This window comes from Notamacropus eugenii, chromosome 6 (genome assembly GCF_028372415.1).
Source record: "Notamacropus eugenii isolate mMacEug1 chromosome 6, mMacEug1.pri_v2, whole genome shotgun sequence".
Taxonomy (NCBI): Eukaryota; Metazoa; Chordata; class Mammalia; order Diprotodontia; family Macropodidae; genus Notamacropus; species Notamacropus eugenii.
The window spans coordinates 206,574,151-206,600,347 of record NC_092877.1 but is presented as its reverse complement, the minus strand read 5'-3'; the positions used below and the strand labels follow the sequence as shown (position 1 = coordinate 206,600,347).

The following is a 26,197-nucleotide window of genomic DNA, read 5'->3' as shown; positions in this document are numbered from 1 at the left end:
AGGGAGATGGAGCAAGGTGAGATGATTCCCCCTTCCCAATGTGACTTTGAAAATGAGATTCCTGTGAGATCATGATTTGAGGTACTGAGAAGGAGCACAAGGGCTCAGAGGAACACAAGTCCGGCAATTTCTCACAATTATGCAAGGGTGATATCAACAATCATTTCCAACTCATCCCCAGCCCTTCAGTCCCATAGACCTAAGCATGGGTGGATATGGTAGGATGAGTACTGTGGTTGAGAGGAAAGAGCTTTGGTCTTTGCCCTTGTGTTGAATTGTTAGTACTGGGCATATTCACAGGGACCAAGTGGCCGGGAAACACCAGGGATAATCAATTAGCAGGTTGCCTAAATTATGACCCTCCTTCCTTAATCATAAGAGTATTTAGGATTAGGAAAGTTTGCTAACATTCCATGTTGGTTTAGATAAAGTTTGCTAAACTGATTATGATCAGGTAAACCTGTCATTTCTTGCCTAAATGAAGCTGATTAAACCAGCTACAGAGGACATAGGAACTTCCTGTTACATAGACAGGTTAATCAGTGGTCAAACATGGGAATCATTTCTGTTAGCAATAATAAATTGTTTGATAGCACTCTTCTACAAATGCCTTGGGGTGAATGTGGTTCACTATTCCATGCAAGTCAAAGAGACTGGGGGAAGTGTTGAAAATTCAGTCTTACTAGGAGTAGGTGTGTTCATCCCCTTCGGAGCTTGTTGCCATTGGAAATATATAAACATAAATAAAGCATATATTTATATGTAAATGAAATAAAATATATTTTAGCTTGAATAAGGATTGAATGAGTTCTTTGGGGCAATGCTAAAGAGGGAAGGAATTGGAATATAAGGGATGGAACCATGAGTCAGAAGTTGTGAATTGTTACTGAAATATCTACACATCAAGGTGAGAGTATAGAGCCCAGGAGTATTAGTGAAAACTCTAGTCTGAGCATCAGCTACTGAGCTGATAACTAGACATTTGGATTGCTAGACATTAAGCCTATAAAGCTGAATTTATAGTTATCCCTTCCAAATCTTGACTTTCCCCATTGCAGTTTTGTTATATCATGGGTTGGAATAAGAAATTAAATGGGATTTTGGGGGGAGTTTTGCAGAAGCCACAGACAATAAATGAAGACCAGGAGATGACTCAGAAAAAGTTTAGAAATGCACAAAATATATGCATCGTAATATCAACCCAAATTTTACAATAAGGTACTATAAACACCCCATTAAAAAAAAATTCAGACTTCTTCTCTGGTATGAAGGGAGGACCTAAAAATGTTATGTGGCTTTTCCAGATTGTGGGGGTGCCATGAACTTAACCCCTGTGTTATGGCAGGGATAACTGTACTGCCTTGTGCTAAGGTCTTCAGTTCACCATGTTCATCATTCATACTTTTTACATTTATTCATATGTCTGGGATCTCAGATTTTATTGTTGGTTTTTTCCTTGGATATGGTCTCCTGTGAATTACTGGTTCTTTCTCTTAATAATTTTCTTGCTTTGCTGTCAATATTATTCTCTGTGACATATGACTTAGCAGGTAGATGTGTCTACTCTCTCCCTCTCCTTAAATTTAAAGAACTCTTGATCTGATTTGGAAAATCAAAGGCAAATAAATATCTACTGGCTCTTTTTAGGAGAATTCTATCCCTAACCAAGGATCTATCCTTCCCACACTTTGAAACTTCCAGAAAAACTCATGCCATTCTCTGATATATCTTAATAAGTTTCCCAATTTGTCTTTCTCTTGTGAAGAGCCTAACTTCAAACAGCAATGGTTATTAAAAAAATATTGATTATGGGGAAGAAGACCTTTAATGTACGAAGAATGAAAGAAACCAGTGCAAACATCCTGTTCACTTCCATTATTGGTTATCTATTAGCCCCATCATATACACCCCTGTCTCCATTTTGTCTACAAATTTCAATCTACTTCCCATTGACCAGTCCACTCATATACTCTCTTCTGTAACAATCTCGCCATTGCTTTAACTCTTCTGGTGCTGGGTCCATTCTCTTTCCCTAGAACCAACCATTGTCCCCAGTCACTGTGCTGACATTAATGAAATGGGTGGTGGTATCCTACTATGCCAGTCATGTCCATATCTCACCATTCCATCCTTCATTTGAAGTGCACATCAACCTTACTTCTTGTGGCCTCCTGCTTTCTTCCCCATCTTTCAAGATGACTAACATCTGGTGACATGTGTAATTCTGCTGATTCTCAATACCTATTCTAAGTTCTTCTACCCCATACCACCAACAGGGAATATACCTTGAATTTAACGATCATTCAGTGAGATTCCACCTGAGATCAATTTCCAAGTCCATTTTCCATTGCTCAGATGACATCTAATAACAGTTACTTCTCTCAGGCTTTAAGTTCCTCACAACCACTTGATGTGTTGTATAGAAAGTCATCAGTGCAACACTAATGAAAAACCAAAGCCTGTTTTCAGAAAGAATAAACCATTTGCTTTAATTGGCAAGTAAAATACATCGCAGATCATTAGTATTTTATAAACAGAATATTAAGTTATAAACCCATGTTAAAAATTGCAGTTTAGTTGGCTGCCTAATTGCTGTGTGCCCCAAATTTGATTTTCTGCAACATTTTACTACCCACCCTCCACTATTTCTGTGATGACAAAGAACATAACCATTTTTCCCCACCTAGGTTAAGAGTCTGAACTATAATATTTCCAAACAAGAACAGAGAGAAATTATGACGTAAACTTCACTATTAAAACAGAGCTTTGCAAAAACCAGCCAGTCACATAAGCACATTGCAAACCCATTGCAAACCCATTGCAAACTGGCTTTTAAATGCTCTAGCAAACAAGCTTGATAGCAAGATGAAGAGGTTTTTACTTGCATGTTTTTTTTTTTTTATTCTGGTCCGACTTGTTCCATCAACCCCTTCTCCCAAAGCATCTGTAGCTGCCCAAAAAACCATGGCCAAGGCTCTGAAGAGGATTCGGGGTGACAAGGGCAAAACACCTTTCTTAGGAGTTGGCAGAACAAAGTTTTGGCAGTCTAACAATCAAGTATTTTTCAATCATCTGACTTCTTCCCTTCCAACAACATTTATTGGTATTAGTGAGATACACAGTTTATTTTATCCCTCTTTACTGCCACTCTCACAGTGGCTAGAGAGCTGGCCTTAGACTGAGGAAGACCTGGGTTCAAGTCCTATCTCTGATGTGGGTTGGCTGTGTGACCCTGATTCTAAGGTCACTTAATCCTAATTGCATACCTCAGGCAGCTCTCTAAGGCTTTAATTTGGAAAGAATGTGTTGATCTACGTTGGTAGAGGAAATTCCTCTCCAGGAGGAAATCATAGATCTGTTATTTAAAAACAAAAACAAAAAAAACCCTGCCACACTGCACCTCTCCACTGGCCATTGAATGATCATAGGCTCCAATGCTGTAACACTGAGTTACATATTTTTTATCAAATAATTCATTTAAAAAACTGTCTTTAAAAACATTAATAAAAACTGCTTGAAAATGTATATATCTTTTTTAAAATTCCTCCCAAGTCCCCAAAGTGGTGCCAACAGTATGGAATCTGGTTTTAAATATCATTCAGTAGGGGAAAAAAATAGCTCTGTAGCTCTAAGTCTGGAACTTGGTGCCAATCCCAGTTGGCAGGCACTGGTCTACACACACTGTCCTGGTCTGAAGTAAGGCAGTGCCCTTTAAACCAAAAGCCACCAGCTGATGCTTCACACCTCATGCAAAGTGACCCTTTTAAAAGCAATCAGTCCCACAGTGATTTCTATCACTGTTGTGGCAGACACAGTAAAAGACTTTTGGAGGATATCGGAGTTCCAGGTAACTTTCCATCTCCAGGACACTTGCTGGAATTTTTGAAGCTGGCCCTGAACTGTCTTGGGCAAAAGGCTGCAGGCCCTGGTAGGTATCCGCAGAAAAAACTCTGTATCTCAAAAATACCAAGAGTACCATTTGGATCTGGATTTCTATGAAAGTTTGTATGTTACAGCCACAAAACTGATTATCTAGTTTAAAAAAAAAACCAAAACAAAATCCACAAGGGACCCTTTTCTCCAGCCTGTCCCCTACACACTACACAATGACAGGCTACTTTAAAAAAAGAAAAGATCTTCTTAACTTCACTGAATGTGCCAAAAGCAGAGTTACAAAGCATTTCCTAAGGGACTACACAGGTGGGTGGAGTACTGTACAGTAACGGGGAACAGCAAAACGGCACGTGAAACAAACAAAAAAAAATTCTAAAAATACTGCTGCCTATTAGTCAAGTCCACAACAGTAGGCTTGGCTTCCCAATGGCGTGGACTGCTGGAGTGCTTTCAAGATGATGTCCACGCGATCTTGATCATTGAACTGATCTCTAGATTCCCAAGGGACTGAGGCAAATTCAAATGATGACAACAAACATGCCAGAGAGGCAAGAAGAGTTCCGTCACCTGGCAAATACCAGATGAATAAAGTGCATAGCAACTGTGATAACAGTTCTTGGAGAGAGGAAAGAACCCTCTAAGTCTCAAAGTTCCATAAGCGTGGCTTGTTATGTACACGTTTTCTGACGTGGATTCCTTTTCTTCCTTGCTTTCCGTTTTGTTGTTGTTTGCCTGTTTTCTTGTTTGTTTTCCTTTTCAAAGATCTCAGCTTCCCTCATCCAATCCTCCTGCTCCATCCTGGGTCATCCAATTCTAAATGGAATGCGCAGAAATCTCAGATTGCTGTCGAATGTAACTCTGGAAACTCTTATCTCCAATGGGGTGTTCTCTGCATTGAACACAGGGAGATAAAAAAAATGAGCCTTTCTTGTATGTCGCTTGGGAAACACCCTGTACTCTGGGAGGCTCAATAATGCTTTCTGAGGATAAAGTGGATATTTGCGTTAAGTATTAATACCAGTGAACACAGATCTCTAGGTTTCCTCATCTGTAAATGAGGGAGTTTGATTATGAGCTTAATATATCTCTTTGTACTGCAACAAGCTGATATTTATACTGACTGGGGTCAAAAAATCAAATACAAGATGGGGTAACATGGAATAATAGTAATTTGTGTGAAAAGAACTTCAGCTGATTTTAGAGATTTTAGCTGACCACAAGCTCAATCTCAATGAGGTTTTTGTTCTTTTGTTTTAATGAATATACTCTTAAGCAGAGTATACCAAATTGGGGAGAGAAGGACTAAACACCAGATCTAAAGCGCTAAATTCACTTCCAAGGGGCAGCTAGCTGGCCCAGTGGATACAGTCAAGAGGACCTCCTTTCAAATCTGGTCTCAGATACTTACTAACTGTGTGACCATGACTGCCTTAAAAAAAAAAAAAGACAAGTTATATCCACTTCTGTTCCCCAGGACAGTTCCAAATGTAAAACTTTGCCTGGAGGAAGTTGGCCAGGTTGGCAAAAAAGGTGGCCTGTCCTATGAGGGAAAATGTATTTAACCTGAGGAAGAAAAGACTTGGTGTTGGTGTGGTATCTCAGTCCATTTAGACAACTTAGACACATTCTAAAAGAGTGAGATTAGTCGCTAATGTCAAGCGATATCTGAAAAGGGTTTTGGGAGAGGGTTCTATGCTGGAGGAAGGAATCAGTCCAAAGTAGAGACACTTTCACAAGGAAGTTGAATCCCCAAAACTACAGGAGTTTTTTTTATTACTACTTTGTGGTTAGGATTCATTGTCTTCAAATATTTAAAAGGATTGTCAGGTAAAGGAGGAATTAGACATAGTCTATATAGCCCCACAGACCAAAATTCCTATCAATAGGTAAAAGAAGGTATGAGGTTTGGTTCAAAATAAAGATTTTTAGAAAATAATAATTAGAGATATTTTTTAAATGGCCAGCCTATCCCCTCCAACCTCTAATCACAAGCAAAGGCTGGAAAACCTCTGGTCAGGGATATTACAGAGGGAAGATCTCTACATTAGGTGGAAGTCTAGAATACAGAGAATCCTACCACTTCCCCCTTACTATGAACAAATAAATCATTTAGCTTCTTTGTATAGGACCTCCGCTCTTCATCTATAAACTGAGGGATCTACACTGATCATCCCATGATTATAATACAAAATGCCTTGTTTACTCCTGATGCTGGTCCTGTGTGAGGAGTGAATATACCGCTGTTTGTGGAAGGAAGATGCATCGTCCCTATGATCTGAGCATCCCCTTCACACTAATGGCCCCTTAGTGGCCTCCACTTTTAGTGATTCTGTTCTCAAAAAGCACAGGGACCATAGAACTTCCTATAACAAGCATCCTCCGTGAATAGTGAATACCCATGTCACAGAATCCAGAGCTGACTCAAAATTCAAAAGGGCAAAGATCAAAACTAACAAAAATGATATCAAATAAACTTCAAGCCCTAATGTTTAGGATGTGTGGGGGTGGGAAGAGATTTTTATTATTTTAGGGAATTGCTTTGAGAACTTCTCTGTAACTGATGGTCTTAGAGAGTTTTCTGGAGGCCTTGGGAAGTTGTGACTAGCCCTTGGTCAGTAGTTACCAGGGCTTAAACATGAATCTTGTTGACTCCAAACCAACCTTTTATCAACTCTAATAGGCTGGCTTTCATTTAAGATAAACCATAAATCTCTCTCTCTCTCTCTCTCTCTCTCTCTCTCTCTCTCTCTCTCTCTCTCTCTCTCTCTCTCTTTCTCTCTCTCTCTCTCTGTGTGTGTGTCTTTCTCTTCCTCTTGCAATTGAGGTTAAGTGACTTGCCCAGGGTCACACAGCTAGTTAAGTGTCTGAGGGCAGATTTGAACTCAGGTTCTTCTGACTAGTGTTCTATCCACTTCATCACCTACCTTCCCCATAAATTAATCTCAGTGAAACAATCTTAAGATGAATGAATTGTAAGAAGATGCTGGCTCACATCCTAGCTATGTAACCACATAAGTGGTCACTTCACTGCTCAGAGCTAAACTATAGATGAGTTGTTAATCAACACCAATGGAGTTATGCCCTCATACCAATGAAATCCTAGGCAGGGACCAAAATAAAAATCTGCCTTGTGTGCCAACATCCAGGTCCATTGCTCTTTAACATTCCTCTCTACATCATTCAATCTGGTGCCCTTCAAGAAAGTAGTCTTTTCTATGTGTTTTCCCTCATTCAGTTTAACACTGATAGTCTCTTTCCTGAGTCTCCATTGCTAACATCTTGGGTGGATTTGATCTCTTACCTACTGGGCCCCCTCCAGCTGTTATTGGGGAAAGGAAATCACTGAGGATGGTAGACAGAAAAAATGAGTTTGGAGGCAAACCTGACCTCAGTCCTAATTTATATGGTAGGTTTCTATTAAATTCTCAGATGTAACTAACTATGCTTGTCCAGTCATTTTTTTTCAGTCACACCTGACTCTTTATGACCTCATTTGGGGATTTCTTAATAAAGATACTGGAGTGGTTTGCCATTTCCTTCTCCAGCTTATTTTACAGACGAGGAACTGAAGAAAACAGAATTAAGTGACTTGCCCAAGGTCACACAGCAGGTAAATATCTGAGGCCAGATTGTAACTCAGGAAGATGAGTCTTTCTGACTTCAGGCCTGGCCCTCTATCCACAGAGCCACCTAGCTGCTGTGAGATGTTATTATCTCCTAGAATCTCCTTACAATCTCTGTCAAAACTGTATCATCCAAGACAAACACATTGAATTAATGGTGCAGAGAGAATGGTCCTTCATCTTTTACTCACTGGCTCCCATATTTTGTCTTCTTGAATTTGTCCCTTTTGTATTGGGCGTGCTCCTGTTCTAAAGCACCAACACCGGCTATGATTTGCTTTAGTGTTTTATAAGTCTCCTGAGGATCGTCAATGATGAATGTTGAATACTCTTCCTGCTCAGGTCCATCGTAGACAGATTTACTGCCACAAGCCTCTATAGAAAGTAGAAAAAAGGAGAGAAAAGAAAATTGGTTAAACAAGGGAAGAAAAATATCAAAGACACTAGGTCACTGGAATGGGAGAGAAAGTAAGAAAGAAAGCCCACACGTCGCATGAGGTTTTTCCCAACCCTAAGATCCCAGGTTTGTTTCTAGGATCACAAATGGATGACCTCCCTGACCTTAGCACACTGCTTGACACACAGTGAGCATTTAATAAATTATTTTACATTCACTCATTTCATTTATTCAGGGTTTTCTGTTGTTGATTTTTGTTTTAGTTTTTTTGATTAAGCGCTGTGGAGAGTCAGAAATTCACATCCTGCAGCTTATAATTTTCTAAGGAAATGCCATTCGGAAAAGTGAACTGGTCATTAGCACATAAATATCAAGCAGAAACTGACAAGCTCTGCCACAGCTCACCAGATTCTGAGAGGTTAATACGCTGTCCAAGGAAAATCCAGATACAGGTGGAAATGACAAAGTTGGCTATCTTAATGGGAGACAGACTATACTGCTCCCACATTATGATAGCAAAAGTTTTGAGTTTGCAGCAGATTGAATATTAACTAAGAAATCCAATGAGAAACTAAAGATTTTTAAAAGGCAAAGAGAGGACAGAGGGAAGTTCATAAAGAAAAACAGACAGGTAGGACAGTTTTAAAAGTAACATGTAGAACTTATTATATAATTTTAAAAAGGCAAGGGGTGTGAAATGGAGATTCATGGTTTCATACTGAGTTCTCTTTTTATATTCTACTGCGTGTATAGATATATCCTTTCTTAGATGTTTAAGTTAAATAATTTTTTTTCAAAAAATAAAAGAAAAGCAATTAGAAAGTCATGAAAGCCAAAACCAAATCTACACATATGGTAGAATATGGGATAATTTGGTTCATGGAATTTAGAATTGCAAGAACATTTATACCAACTTTTTTTTGTTTTTCAGGTAAGAAAACAGGCAAGTGGAGCAAGTTATCCAAGGTACCAAGGAATAGATTTGGACTTCAAACTCCCATAGTCTTCTGATTCCTAACCCAGTACCCTTTATTTGAAGAGTTTGATAGTACAGGTGGGAAATTAAGTTGGGGCAAAAAAATTAACTAAAGTTCATAGAGAATATCTACCAGTATGGGCAGGATCCCCTTGGAGAACCAGCTTTTTCTCAGTCAGCCCATAATTCACTGCCTTCAAAACCTCCCCTGATTTCTCATCTATCAAGACAAACCTGAGAGAAGTAGCCATAAATTTGCTCTTGGAGACTGTGTTGGTCCTACTTTAGTCTCAGTGGACCCATAAAAAGTGGCCATGATGAATGTGACCTCAAAAAGAATCAGGATACATGTTTCACGCATTCCTACTAATGCAGCCTACAATACCTGACACCATTTTGTTACTCTTCAACAGAAAGGGAAATATATCAGTGCTCACTGGGAGAAGAAAAAAAAGTTTAAGTCTGCATTGGTAAAGAAATGTTGGGCATAGTCAGATATATATGAAACAAATTTTTTTTTTAAGTAGAAAGGAATTTTAAAAGATTGTAGCATAAAAAGGCTCTAAGTGGAAATGTAGCTTAAAAGAAAGAAGAAATTAAAAAAAAACAACTACCACCTATGAGCCTTTAACTAATCCCAATAAGGAAGAATAAGGAAAGACTCTAAAGAGGCCAACTGTGACTACAAACCAGTCCTCTAGGTTTGAAATCCATGTATCATCCGAGACTCCTCATACTTTCTCATCATTAATATTCAACTAGTTGCCAAATGCTGTCATTTCTACCTTTATAACATCTGTCATTAATGCCCCTTTCTCACCTCTGACACTCACAATCACCCTGGTCTAGCTCCTCATTACTTCATACCTGGATTATTGCAACAGTTTGCTGGTTATTTTCCTTGCCTCAAGTCTCTTCCCACTCTAATTCATCCTCCATTCCAGTTGTCAAAATGGTCTCAAAACACAGGTCACACCATGCTATTTCCCTGTTCAATATATTAAAGTCAGTCCCCATGTTCTTCAGGATCAACTGTAAAATCCTCTATTTGGCTTCTAAAACTCCTCATAACCTGTCCCCTTCCTACTTTTCCACTCTTCTTACACTTTACTCTCCAATCCAGCAACATTGGTCCCCTCACAAAAGATACCCTATCTCCTGACTTTGGAAATTTTCATTAGTTGCTCCGCTTGCCTGAAATACTCTCCTGCATCATCTTTACCTCCTGGTTAAGTTATACCTAAATTCCTACTTTCTGTAAGAAGCCTTTCCCAGGTACTAATGCATTGTTGGTGGAGTTGTGAATTGATCCAACCATTCTGGAAACCAATTTAGAAATATGCCCAAAAAGCAATTAAACTGTGCATACCTTTGATTCAGCAATACCACTGCTAGCTCTATATCCCAAGGATATCCCAAAAAGAGAAAAGGACCTATTTGCACAAAAATATTTATAGCAGCTTTTTGTGGTGGCTAAGAATCAAATGGATGCCCATCAAATGGGGAATGGATAAATTAGCCATGGAATATGATTAAATGAAATATTATTGTGCTACAAGAAATGACAAGGTGTATATGAACTGATGCTGAGTGAAATGAGCAGAACCAGGAGAACATTGTACGCAGGTACTACCACATTGTGTGATGACTGACTTTGATAGACTTAACTCTTCTTAACAATGCAAGGATCTAAGACAACTCCAAAGGATTCATGATGGAAAATGCAATCCACATCCAGAGAAAGAACTCTGGAGTCTGAATGCAAATGGAAGCACACTATTTGCTCCCCTTTTCTTTTGTTGTTTTCTTTTGTTTCTTCTTTCTCATGGTTCCTCCCATTAGTTCTAATTCTTTTTTTTATCACGACTAATGTGAAAATATGTTTAATGTGAATGTATAAGTAGAGCCTATATAAGATTGCATGCCAGCTTGGGGTGGGGGGAGGACAAGAAGGGGGAGAAAATTTAAAACTCAGGATCATATGGAAGTGAAAGTTGAAAACTAGAAATAAATCCTATATATGTATATATACATACAAACATACATACACACACACACACACACACACACACACACACATATATATTAAACTAGAGAGGGAATAAAGAGCCCAGGACAGAGAGTTTTGTAATACTCTAACTCTAAAGGTTCAAGACAAAGATGATGATCTCTCCTGCACAGCAGACAGAAGAGTGGTAAGTGAAGTTGAAGGAGAACCAGGAAGGAGAATTATGGAAAGGAAAGAGGGCATTGAGGGGTTGGTTGTGAGAAGCGTCAGAAGATACAGAAAAGTCAAGGACAAAGAGGCCTAAGAGAAAGTTACAGAGTTTAACAATGAAGCTATTCTTGATAGCCTTGGAGCTACAAGCTCAGTCACACTATGGAGCTGAAAATGATATTGCAATGGGACTTAGAAGTGAACGGCTACTAAAGAAATGGATTCAGCTATTGGTGTTGGATAAAAATGATGGTTTCAGAAAAACTTGAAAAGACATACAAGAACTGATGCAAAATGACGTGAGCAGACTCAGGAGAACACTGCACACAGAAACAGCAATATTGTACAACGAACGGTGAACAACTTAGCTACTCCCAGCCACATAATGATCCAAGACAATCCCAAGAGGACTCCTGATGAAGCATCCTCTCTTTTGTCATAGAAAGAACTGATACTGCTTGAATGTAGACTGAAACATACTATTTTTCACTCTCCTTATTTCTTTCATTTTTCTTATTTGAGTATTCCTGTACAAAATGACTATTACAGAAATATTTCATGTGATTGCACATATATAAACCATATATGATTGTCTACCACCCCAGGAAGGGCAAAAGGGAGGGAGGTAGGGAGGATTAGAATTTGAATCTCAAAACTTTTTTAAAATGTCAAAAAATTTGGGAAAAAATAAAATGTTTTCTAAAAAAAGAATGCCAAGCTGGATGATTTCAGAAAAGTCTAGAAAGACTTACATGAACTGATGGAAAGTGAAGAACGCAGAACCAAGTGAATGTCGTACACAGTAACAGCAATACTGTATGATTAAGAACTCTGAATGACTTCACTATTCTCAGCAGCTTGTACAATGATCCAAGATAATCCCAAAGGACCAAGGATGAAGCATACTATTTTCCTCCAGAGAATTGATACTGTTTAAAAACTGACTGAAGCATATTTCTTTTACTTTCTTTTTTCTTTAATTTTTTAAATTCAATTCTTCTTGTACAAAATGACTAATATGGAAATGTTTTACATGATTGCACATATATAACCCATATCTGACTGTTATCTCAGAAAGTAGCAAGGGGAGGGAGGGAGAAAGAGACAGAATTTGGAAGTCAAAACTTTAAAAAAACAAATGTTAAAAATTGTTTTAAAATGTCATTGGGGGAAAATGGAATATTTTTTTTTTTAAAAAAGAAGCCTTTCCAAGTCCATTTTAATCTTACTGCCTTCCCTCTGAGATTATCTATAATTTATTTCACATCATTTCATTTGTGCACTGTTGTTTACATGTTGTCTTTCCCACAAGGCTGTGAGCTTCTTGAGAGCAAGGACTGTTTTTGTCTTTCTTTGTATTCCCAGTGATTAGAACAGTGCCTGGCACACAGCAGGTGTTTAATAAGTACTTGTTGACAAATACCAGGTAAGCTCAAGTTTTAAAAGAATACATATGAGACCTTGAAGAAGAGACACACAAAGCAAATATAAAATATACAAACCAAGAAAAATGGTGTCAGGAATGATTAAGCTCAATTTGAACTGAAACCTGCAAAAAAATGGGGCGGAAGTGGGGGGGGGGCGTACATGTGCATCTACACATGCTTAACACAACACATATATACATATATATAGAGATACACATACACACATACATATATACATATATGTATGTGTATATATACATACACACATACATATATATATATATATGTATATATATACACCAGGATTTACAGTTAGAAGGGATCTTGGATAATATTGAATATTCATTCTACAAATAAGAGTCAGGAGGTTGTGACTTGCCCTAAGTCAAAACTTGTAAGAGCCAGAATCCAACCTTCTGACTCCAAATCCAGCTCTCTCTCCAATGCACCACACTGTTCTTGTTTGGAGTAAGCCAGTGAACAAGGAAATGATAGGAATCATTGTTTGGGGAAGAGGGTACAGTGCTAACTGATGCCAGGAGGCAAGATTACTCAACAATTACTTCCTTTCTGTGTTTCCACTAAGGAGAATGAACTTCCAACTGGAAAAGACAGGATAAACACTCTTAAGAGGCAGCTAAAGCACAGGATAGAATATAAGACAGGAAGAGGGTTAGTTAGTTTAGTAGACGGGGTGTTGGACTTATCAATTAAAGGCTTGAATTTGAATCCTGCCCCAGACAGCTAGCTGGGTGATTCTGGGCAAGTCATTTAACAAACCTGTTTGCCTCAGTTTCCTCATCTGTAAAATGAGCTGGAGAAAGAAATAGCAAACTGCTCCAGTATCTTTGCCAAGAAAACCCCCATGGGGTCAGGAAGAGTTAGACATGACTGAAAAGACTGAACAACAACACAGCAAGGCTGTGGTCGCTAGAAGATAGGTCTGATTCCTCGCCCCTCTGCCCCCAGTGCCTCTGTTCCATGACACTTTCACTGATCTTGGAAAACAGGAATGGTGATAGAAGAATGAAGATGAACAAAAATTGTCCTGATTTTTAGAAAAAGAAAAAAAAAGGCAGACTCCAAAAGTGTACATCACAAACCTGATGCCACTCTCTATAAAATTTCTAATAGATTATTAGTGAGATTATAATAAGCTAAGAAAGGTGACTAGCACACATTGTGTAGGTTCACTAGGAACAGCATTCACCAGACGGACCTCATTTCCCTTTTCAGTAGATTTATAAGGCTAGTGGATTAGGGGGCCGCTGACAGCATTTCTGGATTTCTGTAAAGTTGATAAATTTTCTCTAATATCACTGTGGACAAAGGGATACAAAGGTGGGTTAGGTTATTTGTTGATTGAGCAACTCAACTTCCCTCTACAAGGGAAAGTCAACCTGGAAAAAGAATTCTAAGGAGACGCTGCAGGCCTCAGTTCCAGGCCATGCTTTGCTTAACATTTTTTATTAACAACTTGGACAGGCACAGGGATAGCATGCTCATGAAGTTTACAGCTGATACAAAGCTGGAAAGGAAGCTTGTAAGTGGAATAATGAAATCAGAATTCAGAAAGACCTTGAGATGAGCTGGCCAAAACTAACACGATGCAATAACAAATACAGTTTCAAAGAAAATCAGTCACAAAAGTACCAGATGGGACAGACCTTGTTGTAACAACAGCTACTAGCTGGCCATTTTCAAACTGCCATGTCCCTGAGCTCCAGCTCTGCCTCTGGGCTGGAACTCAAGCCCTTTCATTGGAATCCTGAGCTTCTGACTGGTGCCTGGGGAGCACTTATTATTTCTAGCCCAGACCCTGACCTATCACAGTCTTCCCAGGTATCTCCATGCCATGGCACCATGTATGTACCCTTCCTTCCCTCCTCCTTGCCTGCCTTGTCTTCCAGCTCTACTCTGAGTACAGTAATCACATCACATCTATCTCTAGAAAGGGCATGTCAAACAATTACCTGATGACTAATCATTATTCCTGTGACTTCACTGTCCAGAACGCTTCTCCTTGCCCAGATCTCCCCTATATGTCTTGTCTTCCCCTTTTAGAAAGTCAGCAGCCTGAGAGTAAGGACTGTGCAGTTGGCTTGTATTTGTGTCTCTAGCACTTACTCTTCCAGATGGCCTGGCATGTAATAAGTCCTTAATAAATGCCTTTTAAACTTATTTTTTCAAAAAGACACATTTTAGCTGATCGCAAACTCAAAATAACCCTTCAGTGTAAAGCGGCTAACTAAAGAATGGAATCCCAGGCTGCATTAACAGAAGGAAATAATAACTTTGCTATATTCTGCAATATTCCATATCAGGAAAGTTATGCCGAATTATGCCTGCCACACTTTTACTCATACATCACTTCAGGAGACACCCTGGCAAATGAAAACAAATCTATATGAAGAGCCACGGGGAAGGGCCTGAAAATCACATCATATGAGGAACAGCTGAGGAAACTGGGAGGTGCTTAGCCCATAGAAGAAAAGACTTAGAGCAGATGTCGAGATGGCCAACATTCATATAGTGCTTTAAGATTTGTAAAGAACATTGATTCTTTGATCTCCACAACAGCCCTGCGAGAAAGGTTCTATTGTTATCCGCATTTTACAGATGAGAGAACTGAGACAGAGAGGTTAAATGATCAGGCCAGCATCACATAGCTATTAAATGGCCAAGACAGCACTTGAAATTTTGCTGACTCCAAGACCATTCATTCATTGTGCTGATAACAGACAGGTACAATCTCCATTCTATACTCCCAATTGCCTACCTAGGAGAATGGCTTTCAAATATTTAAAAAGACCTTGGTAACAGGAATTTGACCTATTCCATGCAGCTCCCTAGGGGAGAGCTAGGGCCAACATGTGGAAGCTATAAAGGAAGTTCCTCAGTAAAAGGAAAGGTTTTTGTAACAATGAGATCATCCCACGATGGAAGGAGCTACAATGTGAGACATCCCAGGATCTAAAAGAACCTGGATAGAAGGATACTATGAAGGGATTCTTGTATCTGTTGGAAAACTGGATTAGAGGAAAGATTCTTAATAATAATATTGATAACTAGCCTATATATATATATATATATATATATATAGTATCTAAGTACCTCCTATATGCCAAGCACTGTGCTAAGTGCTTTCCAAATATTATTTCATAGCAACCTTGGAAGGTAGGGGCCATTATCCTCATTTTATAGTTGAAGAAAACGAGGCCAACAGAGGCTAAGTGACTTGCCCAAGGTCACACAGCTAGTAAGTGTCTGAGTCCAAATTTGAACTCAGGTGTTTCTGACTCCATGCCCAGACCCTTGTCCACTGAACTATTTATCTTCCTGTTGTACCACCTGGCTGGTCCATTAGGATTCTTAACCTTGTCTGTCTCTCAATCCCCTTTGCTAGTCTGGTGCAACCTCCTGGTCTTTTCTCAGGATAATGTTTTTAGATGCATAAAATTAAATATGGAGGAATTACAAAGTTAATCAATTATAATGAAGTGCATTTACCAAAATATTTGTTTTTAAAATCCACAGACTTCAGGTTAAGAACTCCAATCTCTTCCAAATACAGAATTATGCAATTGGAGGATTCTTTTTGTTAAACCTATTTCAAGGTCGCTCTCAATTTTATTTATTTTTTTTACCATTTAAAAGTCATACAGGACGCTTTTAAATTGCAACATGCTCTTTATTGGTGAAGCCAGATTATTTATGCTTTCCATGGTTCTCCCCACCCCACCTTTTTTTAAAACAGAAATAAAAGAAAAACACCTCTCTCTCTCTCTCTCTCTCTCTCTCTCTCTCTCTCTCTCTCTCTCTCTCTTTCTCTCTCTCTCTCCCTCTCTCTCTCTCTCTCTCTCTCTCTCTCTCTCTCTCTGTATATGTGTGTGTGTATCTCTCTCTCTCTTTCTCTCTCTCAACTTGCCAAGATGAGTCACAAAGGATGCCCCACTGGGTGGGGTGATTACAGATGTGCAAAGAAATAGTTGCCAAATCAGGATTAAAGTATTTTCCAGGTTTCAGTATATGCTTTGTATGGCTGTCTTCTATCAAAAAGAAAGGGAGGAAAAAACAGAAAAAACAGTAGCAGCAGTCTTCTTTAAAGGCTAGTTTCACATTTCAAGTGGTTTCTAAGCTTCCTCTGTCATGCTGTTTTCCCCACCACAGATCTGATGTGGAACAGATCGCAAAGCAGCAAAAGATGGTTTTATTAGACAGATAAAGGGGATGCTTTATCTCTGCTTCTTCTATTAATTACACCCATCAAACTGCACATTTATGATGTGATCTCTTCTCAGTCTGGATGCTGTTTTTTCTCCCTTATAGTACAAAGGAGTTTAAAATCAGTGATGCTTCTGCAGAGCTTTATGAGGAAAGTTTTTTGGGGCATGCATATTGTGCAAGTTGGTGTAGTCCATTAATAAGGAAACAAATAAATAAATGAATGAATACATTATTTTGTATGTATCTATCTACATATATGTATATGCGTATTTGTGTGCGCATGTGTGTATACATATACCATACAAACCTACATATATATACATATATATACATATATATGTATGCAAGTATACTTTTAAATAAAGGAAAAATATTGCCCTTGATTTGCAGCCTGGTCTTTTAGAGGACTGTGAAGGGATATTTAGGACATAACATATTGTCACACAGCTCAGAGTAAGCAAGTTCTGCCTTATCCTTATATTATTTGGAAATTCTGTGGTTAAAGGTCACTTTTAAAATCTTTGCCTAACATAGAGATTCTTCACATCAAAGCCATAAACAAAAGTATTTGCATCATGAATCCAGATACAAACAAACCTGCAGCTGTTTGAGGAAGAGAATTCTCACTTTCCCTAGCACAGGCCATGACAGATTTCTAGAGGATTATTCCCATATTATGTGTCGTATCAGATTTGTCCTTCAGTAAAGATACTTTTACTGTTTTGAGTGTGCTATAATGGTTGAAATAAGCATTCCTTGCTTACCTTGCATCTTCTCCAGTTTACTCATATACAAGTTGAAGAGGGAGTAGATCCGCTCTGTCTCTCGGTCCCCATCAATATCAAGCTGTATGTTTGCTGGAAGACCACTATAAAAACAGAAAATAACTTTATATGTTTCTGAAAAAGCAACATTACTATGAAGTTAATATTTGGATGCTCCCAAAGAATATGAAGAGTTTGAAACTCCTGGAACCACTGGCTTTCCAGGACTATCAAATAAAGAGCTTTAAACAAGGTTAGAAACACATGTGGGGGGAGGGGGAGGATTATGGATACAAGCACACATATGTAAACATATCACTGGGGAGATGTGTCTACATATTCATTCAAGTGAAAAAGACCTAGAGATTTTCAGTTGAGACAAAAGTTAGAGTAAGTCAAGGTTATGATGTGGCAACCAAAAAAAGGTAATGGAATCTTAGGCTGCATCAAGGTCTAGAATCGAGGGCTAGGATTAGATCGGTGTATCTATGCAGTTTAGACTACGTCTATAATGCTGTGAACCTTCTGGGTGCTACAGTTCCAAGATTTACAGAGAGACTGATACACTGGAGGATAGCCAGAAGAGGGGCACTAGGGTGATAAGATGTTTAACCTGGAGAAGGCTGCTGAAGAGAGAGACAGAGAAGACAGAGAAAGAAAGAGAAAGGAGGGGGGAGAGAGGGAGAGAGAGGGAGAAAGAGAGAGAGAGAGAGAGAGAGAGAGAGAGAGAGAGAGAGAGAGAGAGAGAGAGAGAGAGAGAGAGAGAGAGAGAAACAGAGACAGAGAGACAGAGAATAATGTCTTCAAATTCTTGAAAATCTATCAGGTGTAAAAATTATTATGAGATGTGTCTCCAGAGGGCACAAGTAGGAACAATATGTGGAAGTCAGAGAAATTCAGGTTTAGGCTCAATGAAAGGAAGAATTTCCTTAAACAATTAGTGACTCAAAAATGGAATGGACTGTCTTAATGAGGGAAAGACTTCCAAGGTCACTGGAAGAGTCTAAGCCAAAGCTAAATGCTTTGTAGGGGGAATTCATGACTCAGGGCTAGATTAGATTCTATAGTCCCATGTATGGAGGACCTCAAAATGACTTTCTTAGTTCTGAGAACACTGTGTGTGTGTGCGCGCGTGTGTGTATTTTTACAACGTTCCAATGACTTTGTACTGGTCTTGAGTGTTAAAACTGTAGTAATTCAAACTCTTTTCCCATCAAAACTCTACAATCTCACCCTCCTTGACAATTCTTTCTTGTCTTATCTCATGCTAATCCCCACAATGCGCTGAACCAGACTCTGCTCCCCAAACATGCCCTGAATTCCCTACCTCCTGCCTTTTCTCTTACTTCTCCCAGTGCTTACAACGTCCTCCTTCCCTCTTTTGGCTTTATTTAAATGTTATGCTTTCTACAAAGTCCAACCCAAAGTCTCTTCCATGGATTCTTCCCTGACAACTGTCTCCCTTGGGGATGCCTTTTTAAATATAGATTGTCACCTGGTTTCACTTTTTTGCACTTTTGTCCCTCCCAGGTACCCTTCTCTGTCACCCCAGGCTCTTCAGATCCCTTTAATGTGTTGTCTTTCCTTAGTAGAATGTAAATACCTTGAGGGCAGATACTGTCTTCCTGCTTGAATCTGTATCCCCAGGGCTTAGCACAGCAGCTAGCACCTAGTAAGCACTTCAGAAATCTCTAGCTATCTATCTTATCTATCTACCAAAACCTAGTACTGCTTCAAGTGAGAACCTAATGTCTGCTGAATTTCATTATAAATCAGAAACCCCAAGTTTATATGTTGGGCCATTAAAACTCATTAAGGAATTAAATTGTAAAAAAATACAAACACATATAAATAATCCCAACCAACTCTAAAAGTCAAGTACTTTCCTCCCTTACACAATGTCTCAAAAGTCTTAATGCAATTTTAACCTTTAATAATTTCAGAAGTATAAATGCTTAAAAAAATATTTAAGAAGTTAAAGTTTTAAAACACTGATACGCTTTTTATTAACATTCAAAATAATGGCAATCTCATATTATCCACAGCTTTAGTCCATTTTTGAACTTCATAAAAACTTTCATCAGCTGTTTCTGTAATCTTTGCCTTACACTTATCCAAAGAATGAGGGGGTTTTTGTGTGTTGTCCTCTGTCTCCCAACTTCATTAATTCAGCAGATATTTATTGAACTGTTACTATATGCAACGTACTAGGTTAGGTTCTAGGGATGCAACAGTGGAGATCAACGCAGTTGTTATATTCAAAGAGGCTATAATCTAATGGGGAAATAAGGCGAGTATACAGATAAGTGTGACAGAAGGCAAAATTGGAAAGGGCTAACTTGGATAAAACAATATAAAAAAATATGAGGAGGCAAAGAGGGGAAAGTTGGTACTGGAAAGACTTCAAAGGTAGGAAAGGATAAGAAGGAAGAAAACAATTTGAAGCAGGAAATGTGACCATCTATGGAAGGAAAAGACAGAATAACTATTGGCTCTTGACTGTGTATGGGTTGGGGGGGGGGATGAGATGGAGGGAAGAGCCAAGGTTATGACCCTAGGTTATGAACTTAGGTGCCTAGAAGGATGATGATGTTCTCTATAGACCAAGGGAAGTTTGGAGGAGAAAAGATGTGTATAGTTTTAAATAGGTTGAGTTTGAGATATTGCTAGGATACCCAAATGGAAGGATCTGCCAAGCAGCTGGACTGAGATATCAAGATAAGATGCCACATAATAAATAATCATAATAATAATGATAGATATTTACATAGTGTAGTAGAGTTTTCCAAGCATTTGTCCTCTAGTACCAAAGATAAAGAACCTACAGTTTTAATGTGATCCCAACAAGAAAAAGTCCAATGGAGGCAGATCATAGTCAATAATTAGGTGACTGAGGTGGTCAAACAAGAGGACTCCCTTTACTAATTGACATAGCTAGGTGGCATAGTAGATACAGAGCAGGTGGGTCCTGTGAATCCAGAGCCCCTGCTCTTTTTCACCACAGTGGTGCAATGGATAGAGGGCTAGGCTTGGCATCAGGGAGAGCTGAGTTCAAATTCAGTCTCAGACACTTACTACCTATGTGATCCTGGACAAGTCACATGTCTGCCTCGGTTTCCTTATCTCTAAAATGGGGATATTAATAGCACCCATCTCCCAGGGTGGTTGTGAGGATCAACTGACATAGCACTGGTAGAGTGCTTAGCACAGTGCCAGGTACAAAGGAGGTGCTATAAAAATGCTTATTCCTTTGCCCTTCTCCTTCCTCTGGATCTACTGGTGTGAGAAAGTGTCATCTATGAACTTTCACATCTAACATGGGAAGCCCCATGTTAGGAAAATTAAAATTAAAATTAAAAATTTATTATTCAAAATTGACAAAAACATAACAAATTTAAATAGTTGTACTTTTAAATTATTTTTGTAAGTTTGGAGCATCCCTTCTTTTCATTAGCTTTTATGAGCCTCTGTAGGTAGAGGTTTGCATTCTTGCAGACCAGCATGAAGGAAAGGTAATGAATGGTCTCTGAGGTCAAGGTGGAAAGGGCTACCACAATCTCCATAGGCCCAGAGACACTCTCAGGTCTCTCCTCTTCAGGGTTTTCCTATGGGTAGCTAACCTAAGAACAGTGAGCAGCCCTCCCCCTTACCCTGTACAGGGTGTGCAGCCAGGAGTGGTATCACACGTGGCCTTGCAGCAGAGCCAGTGACCATTCAGGTATGCTGAGGGGTGGTAGACGGTGAGCCGCTTTTTGTTACACTGGCTGACTTTGGTTAGGATGTCAATCCAGTCCTTCGCCTCCACGCAGTTGTTGGCTTGGATATACAGAGCTCGCTCTGGCTGGATGACCTGGAACATCTAAAAAGATGCAAGAAGATTTTTAAAACCTTTGTCATTATTATTCCTTTTTGTGGTTTGTATTTTCTTTTGAAACATGGCTAACATGGAAATGTTACTGCATGACTGCACATGTATGATCTATATCACATCACTGGCTTTCTCAAGGAGGGGGAAACGGGAGAGAAAGAATATGGGAGTCAAAATTTTTTAAAAAGAATGTTAGAAATTTTTGTTTACATATACTTTTTTACATATAATTAAAAATAAAATTAAATATAACAAAATGCTTCCCCAAAATAAAATAATAAATAAAAAGGATGCAAGAGGACAGGTTAGCAAAGGAGTCATGGAAAACAAACCAGAGCCAGAGGAAAGAAAGGAAGAAACTCTAAGCCATGAAAATGCTTATAAGCTTTTTTATAGATTCAAATGGTCACCTTTATGATTACACTTTCATGTTTATAGATACATAGTAACAAGTATATAGTGCAAGACATGGAGTTGGAAAGGTCTAGGTTCAAATTCTGCCTTAAAACACTAGCAATAAAAGTGAAGTATAATTTTTCTACTTTATTTTGTTCTTTTTTTTGGAAATATGGCTAATTTGGAAATGTGTTTTGCAAGATTTCAAATGTACGGCTGATATACTATTGGCCCTCTCGATGGGTGAGGGAGGAAGAGAATTTGGAACTCAAAATTTTAAAAGAAAAAAAATGCTTAAAAATAATTAAATAGTAAATTGACATGTTAAGGAAAAAAGACATGAGAAATGATGGTCATGGGTTAGTTAACTTTTTTCAGCATCAGTTTCCTTATCTATAAAATGGGACAATAAGCTCTATAGCATTACAGGTTATCATGTATATAAAACATTTAAAATCTTAAAGTGCTACATAACCAAAGCAGTAGCAGCAAAATAATGATAATGTAGTTTGACATAATTTTCTTCATTTGAGAGATGAGTAAACAGAAACCTGAACAGTCACATAATTAATTCCCTGAGGTTCAAGTCCACTATTCCTTCTATGTTTTTATCACTCAAGACAGGTTACAGTAGCAGGCAGAACCACCGAGCTGTGATTTCCCCAATAATAGCTACTATTTAATTACTGCTTTAAGTTTTGCAAAGAGCTTTACAAATGTTATTTCATTTTTATACTCACAATAACCCCGGGACTTTGATCATATTATTTATTCCCTTTTACAGATGGGGAAAGTGAGACAGGCAGAGGTTAAGTGACTGGTCCTGGATCAAGTGTCGGAGGGAAGATTTGAACTCAGATCTTCCTGACTCCAGGCACAGCATCCTAGCTACTATACGAGGTACTATTTCTGCTTCTTCATGTCTAAAATGAAGATAATCTCAAACTACCTGATTAATAACAATAAAATGACAGCTTACAGTTATATAGCATCCTGGAATTTGTCATGTGTCAGAAATAACTCCCCTTCTAGACAAGGATGGATGGAGGAGATAGAAGGCAGCAGGTTTACGGGAAAATGAATTAGTCTGGGAAAACAGGGGAAACCTAGGATCTATTTTGAGCACTGCCAAATGACTCACTGGGCCAACACGGGCAAGTCATTTCCTCCCTCTAAGTCTCAGGTTTCTTCATTTGAAAAACCTATGAGATACCACTTATCTCTCCTCCCATGGATATTCTGAGTTTGCCCCCTAAAAATAAAGAAGGTTATAAGAAGCTGGGCCTTTTCTTTTCATTCTCATTTTAAGTGAAAGTTGGTTTTGTGGGATAAGAGTCTTCCTTTAGGTAGAAGATTAACCCTGGTGCTAAACAGACCCAGGAGAAGGGGAAGTCTACTTTGGAAGATAAAGCAGCAGCAGCACACACACACATGTGTGCATGCATGTGCACACACATACATGCGCACACATGCACATGCATACACACACATACACATACACTGAGTGGATGCTAAAATTTGGGAATTATTTGATACCTAAAATAAGATCCTGACAGAATGAACCTCGGACCCACAGGTGGTCTCTGGACTGCCTTCAGCATTCTCTCTATCTCAAGAGAGAAGTCTTAACATACTGCAGACCTGGAGCATGTCTCCATTTCTCAGTCTTGGGGCAGAGAAAGAATGCAAGCTTCCCTTAGTACTCCCTCGCTGCTATTCCAAGAGAACCAGAGGCCAGCAGTGGCATGTATGAGTCATCTCTTGCCTATGTTTATCTTTTCTTCTGCAGAGAGCCTCATTCTGAATCACAGCATTGGTTCAGAGAATCACCCTGAGCAGTTAAAGACTGAAAAACACAGCTTGCACCACCCTTAAGAATGATGCTTAAAACAAAACCAAAAAAAATTCCAAATCTCTGAGAGTAGTTATATGAACACTTCAATTCCCTGAAACTGAAACGTCAACAGCATTAATATCTTCTCCCCTTCTCTCCCCAAATAATCTTATATCTAGCGTGAGTTAAACCCTACCCTATCCACCCAATTTATGGGGTCATACTTGAAATACTTGAGGGAGATCCGTTGAGTTTTATGAACTGATAAGAAATGAAACTAAAGAAGAGTTAAACATACTGAGTCAGTTGTGATAGTGAGTCATAGCAGGTTAAATACTGATGATGGTGGCACATGGCATTATAGAACACACAGAAACAGGCTACCTTTACCTCTACCTCATAGGATGGTTAAGAATATGCTTTGTCAATCTTAAAGTATTATAAAAATGTAAGTTATTATTAGGATGGCTGTGAAATCCTTCATTTTTGAAAAGGACTTGATGACATTATGATGTTGGAGTAAAATACTGGATGATGTGGGATGTCTCGACTTGCATGTGAATTGGATTCAAGTGAGGCAAAGTTGTATAAAGTCATCAGCCTCACTCTCTCTTCCAGAGTCATCCAAGTCCAGTGACAGGACAAAAGTCAAGATGTCTAGAGATGACCCTTGATGCCTTCAATATCTGACCAACCTCCAAGCAGTCCACAGCACCTGCTTCAGTCACCTTCATGGCCATTGGAACAAACTGTTCTCATCTGCACATTCCACTGGGGAAGTCTTCACATGCTTGGAGTAGACAGCCCCCTCCCTCAACTCACCAAAAGGCTATGTTCAGTTACCCTCAATTTGCTTTAGCCTGTCTGATGAGACAATTTTATCAAAGTGTAGCTGCTTCATGGAGTCACAAGGGAAAGATGGGTGAAGATAGACACCCAAGGTGGATGAGCAGCTCTGAAAAGTACTTGGCAAACACTCACACCACAGACATACTAGGGTCACACAGCTAGTAATCTGAGGCTGGATTTAAACTCAGGAAGAAGAGTCCTCCTGACTTCAGGCCCAGAACTCTATCTACTGTGCCAGCTAGCTACTCCTTGTACTTCTTTTATATTCCATATAGTGCTGACTACATCCTAGGCACGTAGTAAATACTGTATGCATTGATTAATGTTAGTGAAACATCATTGTAGCTGTGTAGACTAACACAGTTCTCTGGTCACTTTTACAATCAGTAAAAAATGACTACCTTTGACTTTCATAAATTAAAGAAGCAAACAAGTGACTGCAAGAGCATTGGTCCAAGATTAACCTGATTTTATAAGCTTTTGTATATTTAGAATTTAAGCCACTTAGTCAACCTTCCCTGTTCTCAGGGACTGAATACTGAATATAAAACCAAAAGAGCACATTTGCTTGGGTTATATAGCCTGGAGATGAAAATGAGAGTGCCCTGAAACTTAGCACCTGTTAAGCTGAGAGCCCACTAGCTAAGCCAAGCAATTCCAAAGTTTGTAAGACATTTCCATTCTCAACATACCAGATGCAACAGTTGCTCTTTAAGCACAAACAAGGATTTTTTTTAAATTAAAAAAATAAATACAAGTATAAGAAAAAAATCTGTCTTCCTTTCCCTCCAATGTTCCTACTCATAAAAAGTCCAAACATGGCTATATCCACCAAAGGGCATGCCAGGGTGGAGTCTAACCCAGAGTCTGCTCCAAGGAATTATGGGGAGCGCAGGAGATTTGACCTCAGGGTGCCAAGACAGTGAAAACAGATGTATGGGTGTGGCTGCCACATGTGACCAGTGATATTTTGTGGGACTTTTTTTTAAAAACACAAGACCAGGTGTGCAAATTGAGCATATCACCAACACTCAATCATCTATGGAAATGTAGGTAGGCAAGGCTTGGATACATAACACCCACAGACATAAGACTTCCGTCTACACTCAGAATCCCGGTGACAGGAACCTTAGAGATCATCTATTTCAATCCATTTCTCAAGATTTCCTTCTACAAAAACCTCAACAATTATCAGTCTCTTTGCTAGATGACTTCAGGTGAGTGCCCCCCAGTATATCCCAAGGGGGCCCATTCTACTTTGGACAACTCTGTTTTCTTTCATCGTACCTAAACCTTCCTCCCTGTAGAGAGAGACCTGCTGCTCCTCCTCACTGTGCTCAGTAGGGACAAAAAAAAATTGGTCTAATTCCTTTATCACAAGACATGACTCTTTTGTGCCCCCTAAGTCATTTTTATTTCCTTCCTGGCTAAACATCCCCACTTTATAAGATCATCAGTTTAGAGATGAATTGATCTGATAGGTCATCAAATCTGATCACTTCAAGCAACTAATCAACAGAGAATTATTACATTCCTACTATGTGCCAAGAAATAGCTAGATGGCTCAGTGGATAGAACACTGGCCTGAAGTCAGGAAGATCCGAGTTCAAATTTGGCCTCAGACATTGAGTATCTGTGTGTCCCTGGATAAGTCAACTGATAGTCATATTTCATAGTCATTCACCTGTGGGTGTCATTGTTCAGTCATGTCTGACTCTTTGTGA

The 26,197-nt window shown here is 38.9% G+C and overlaps 1 protein-coding gene across 3 annotated transcripts in view; it reads right to left on the bottom strand.

The window, feature by feature from the left end:
- Positions 1–2,462: 2,462 nt before the first annotated feature.
- The window catches only part of RASA3 (RAS p21 protein activator 3), a 283,743-nt gene continuing 260,008 nt past the window's right edge, over positions 2,463–26,197 (bottom strand). For all 3 annotated transcript variants that reach the window (XM_072621862.1, XM_072621863.1, XM_072621864.1), the window contains exons 21-24: positions 21,177–21,385; positions 17,527–17,630; positions 7,709–7,892; positions 2,463–4,783 (exon numbers count right to left, since the gene is read on the bottom strand). In XM_072621862.1, the coding sequence (XP_072477963.1) occupies positions 4,708–4,783; positions 7,709–7,892; positions 17,527–17,630; positions 21,177–21,385 (573 nt within the window). In that variant the 3' untranslated portion in view covers positions 2,463–4,707. The remainder of the gene's footprint in view (positions 4,784–7,708; positions 7,893–17,526; positions 17,631–21,176; positions 21,386–26,197) is intronic.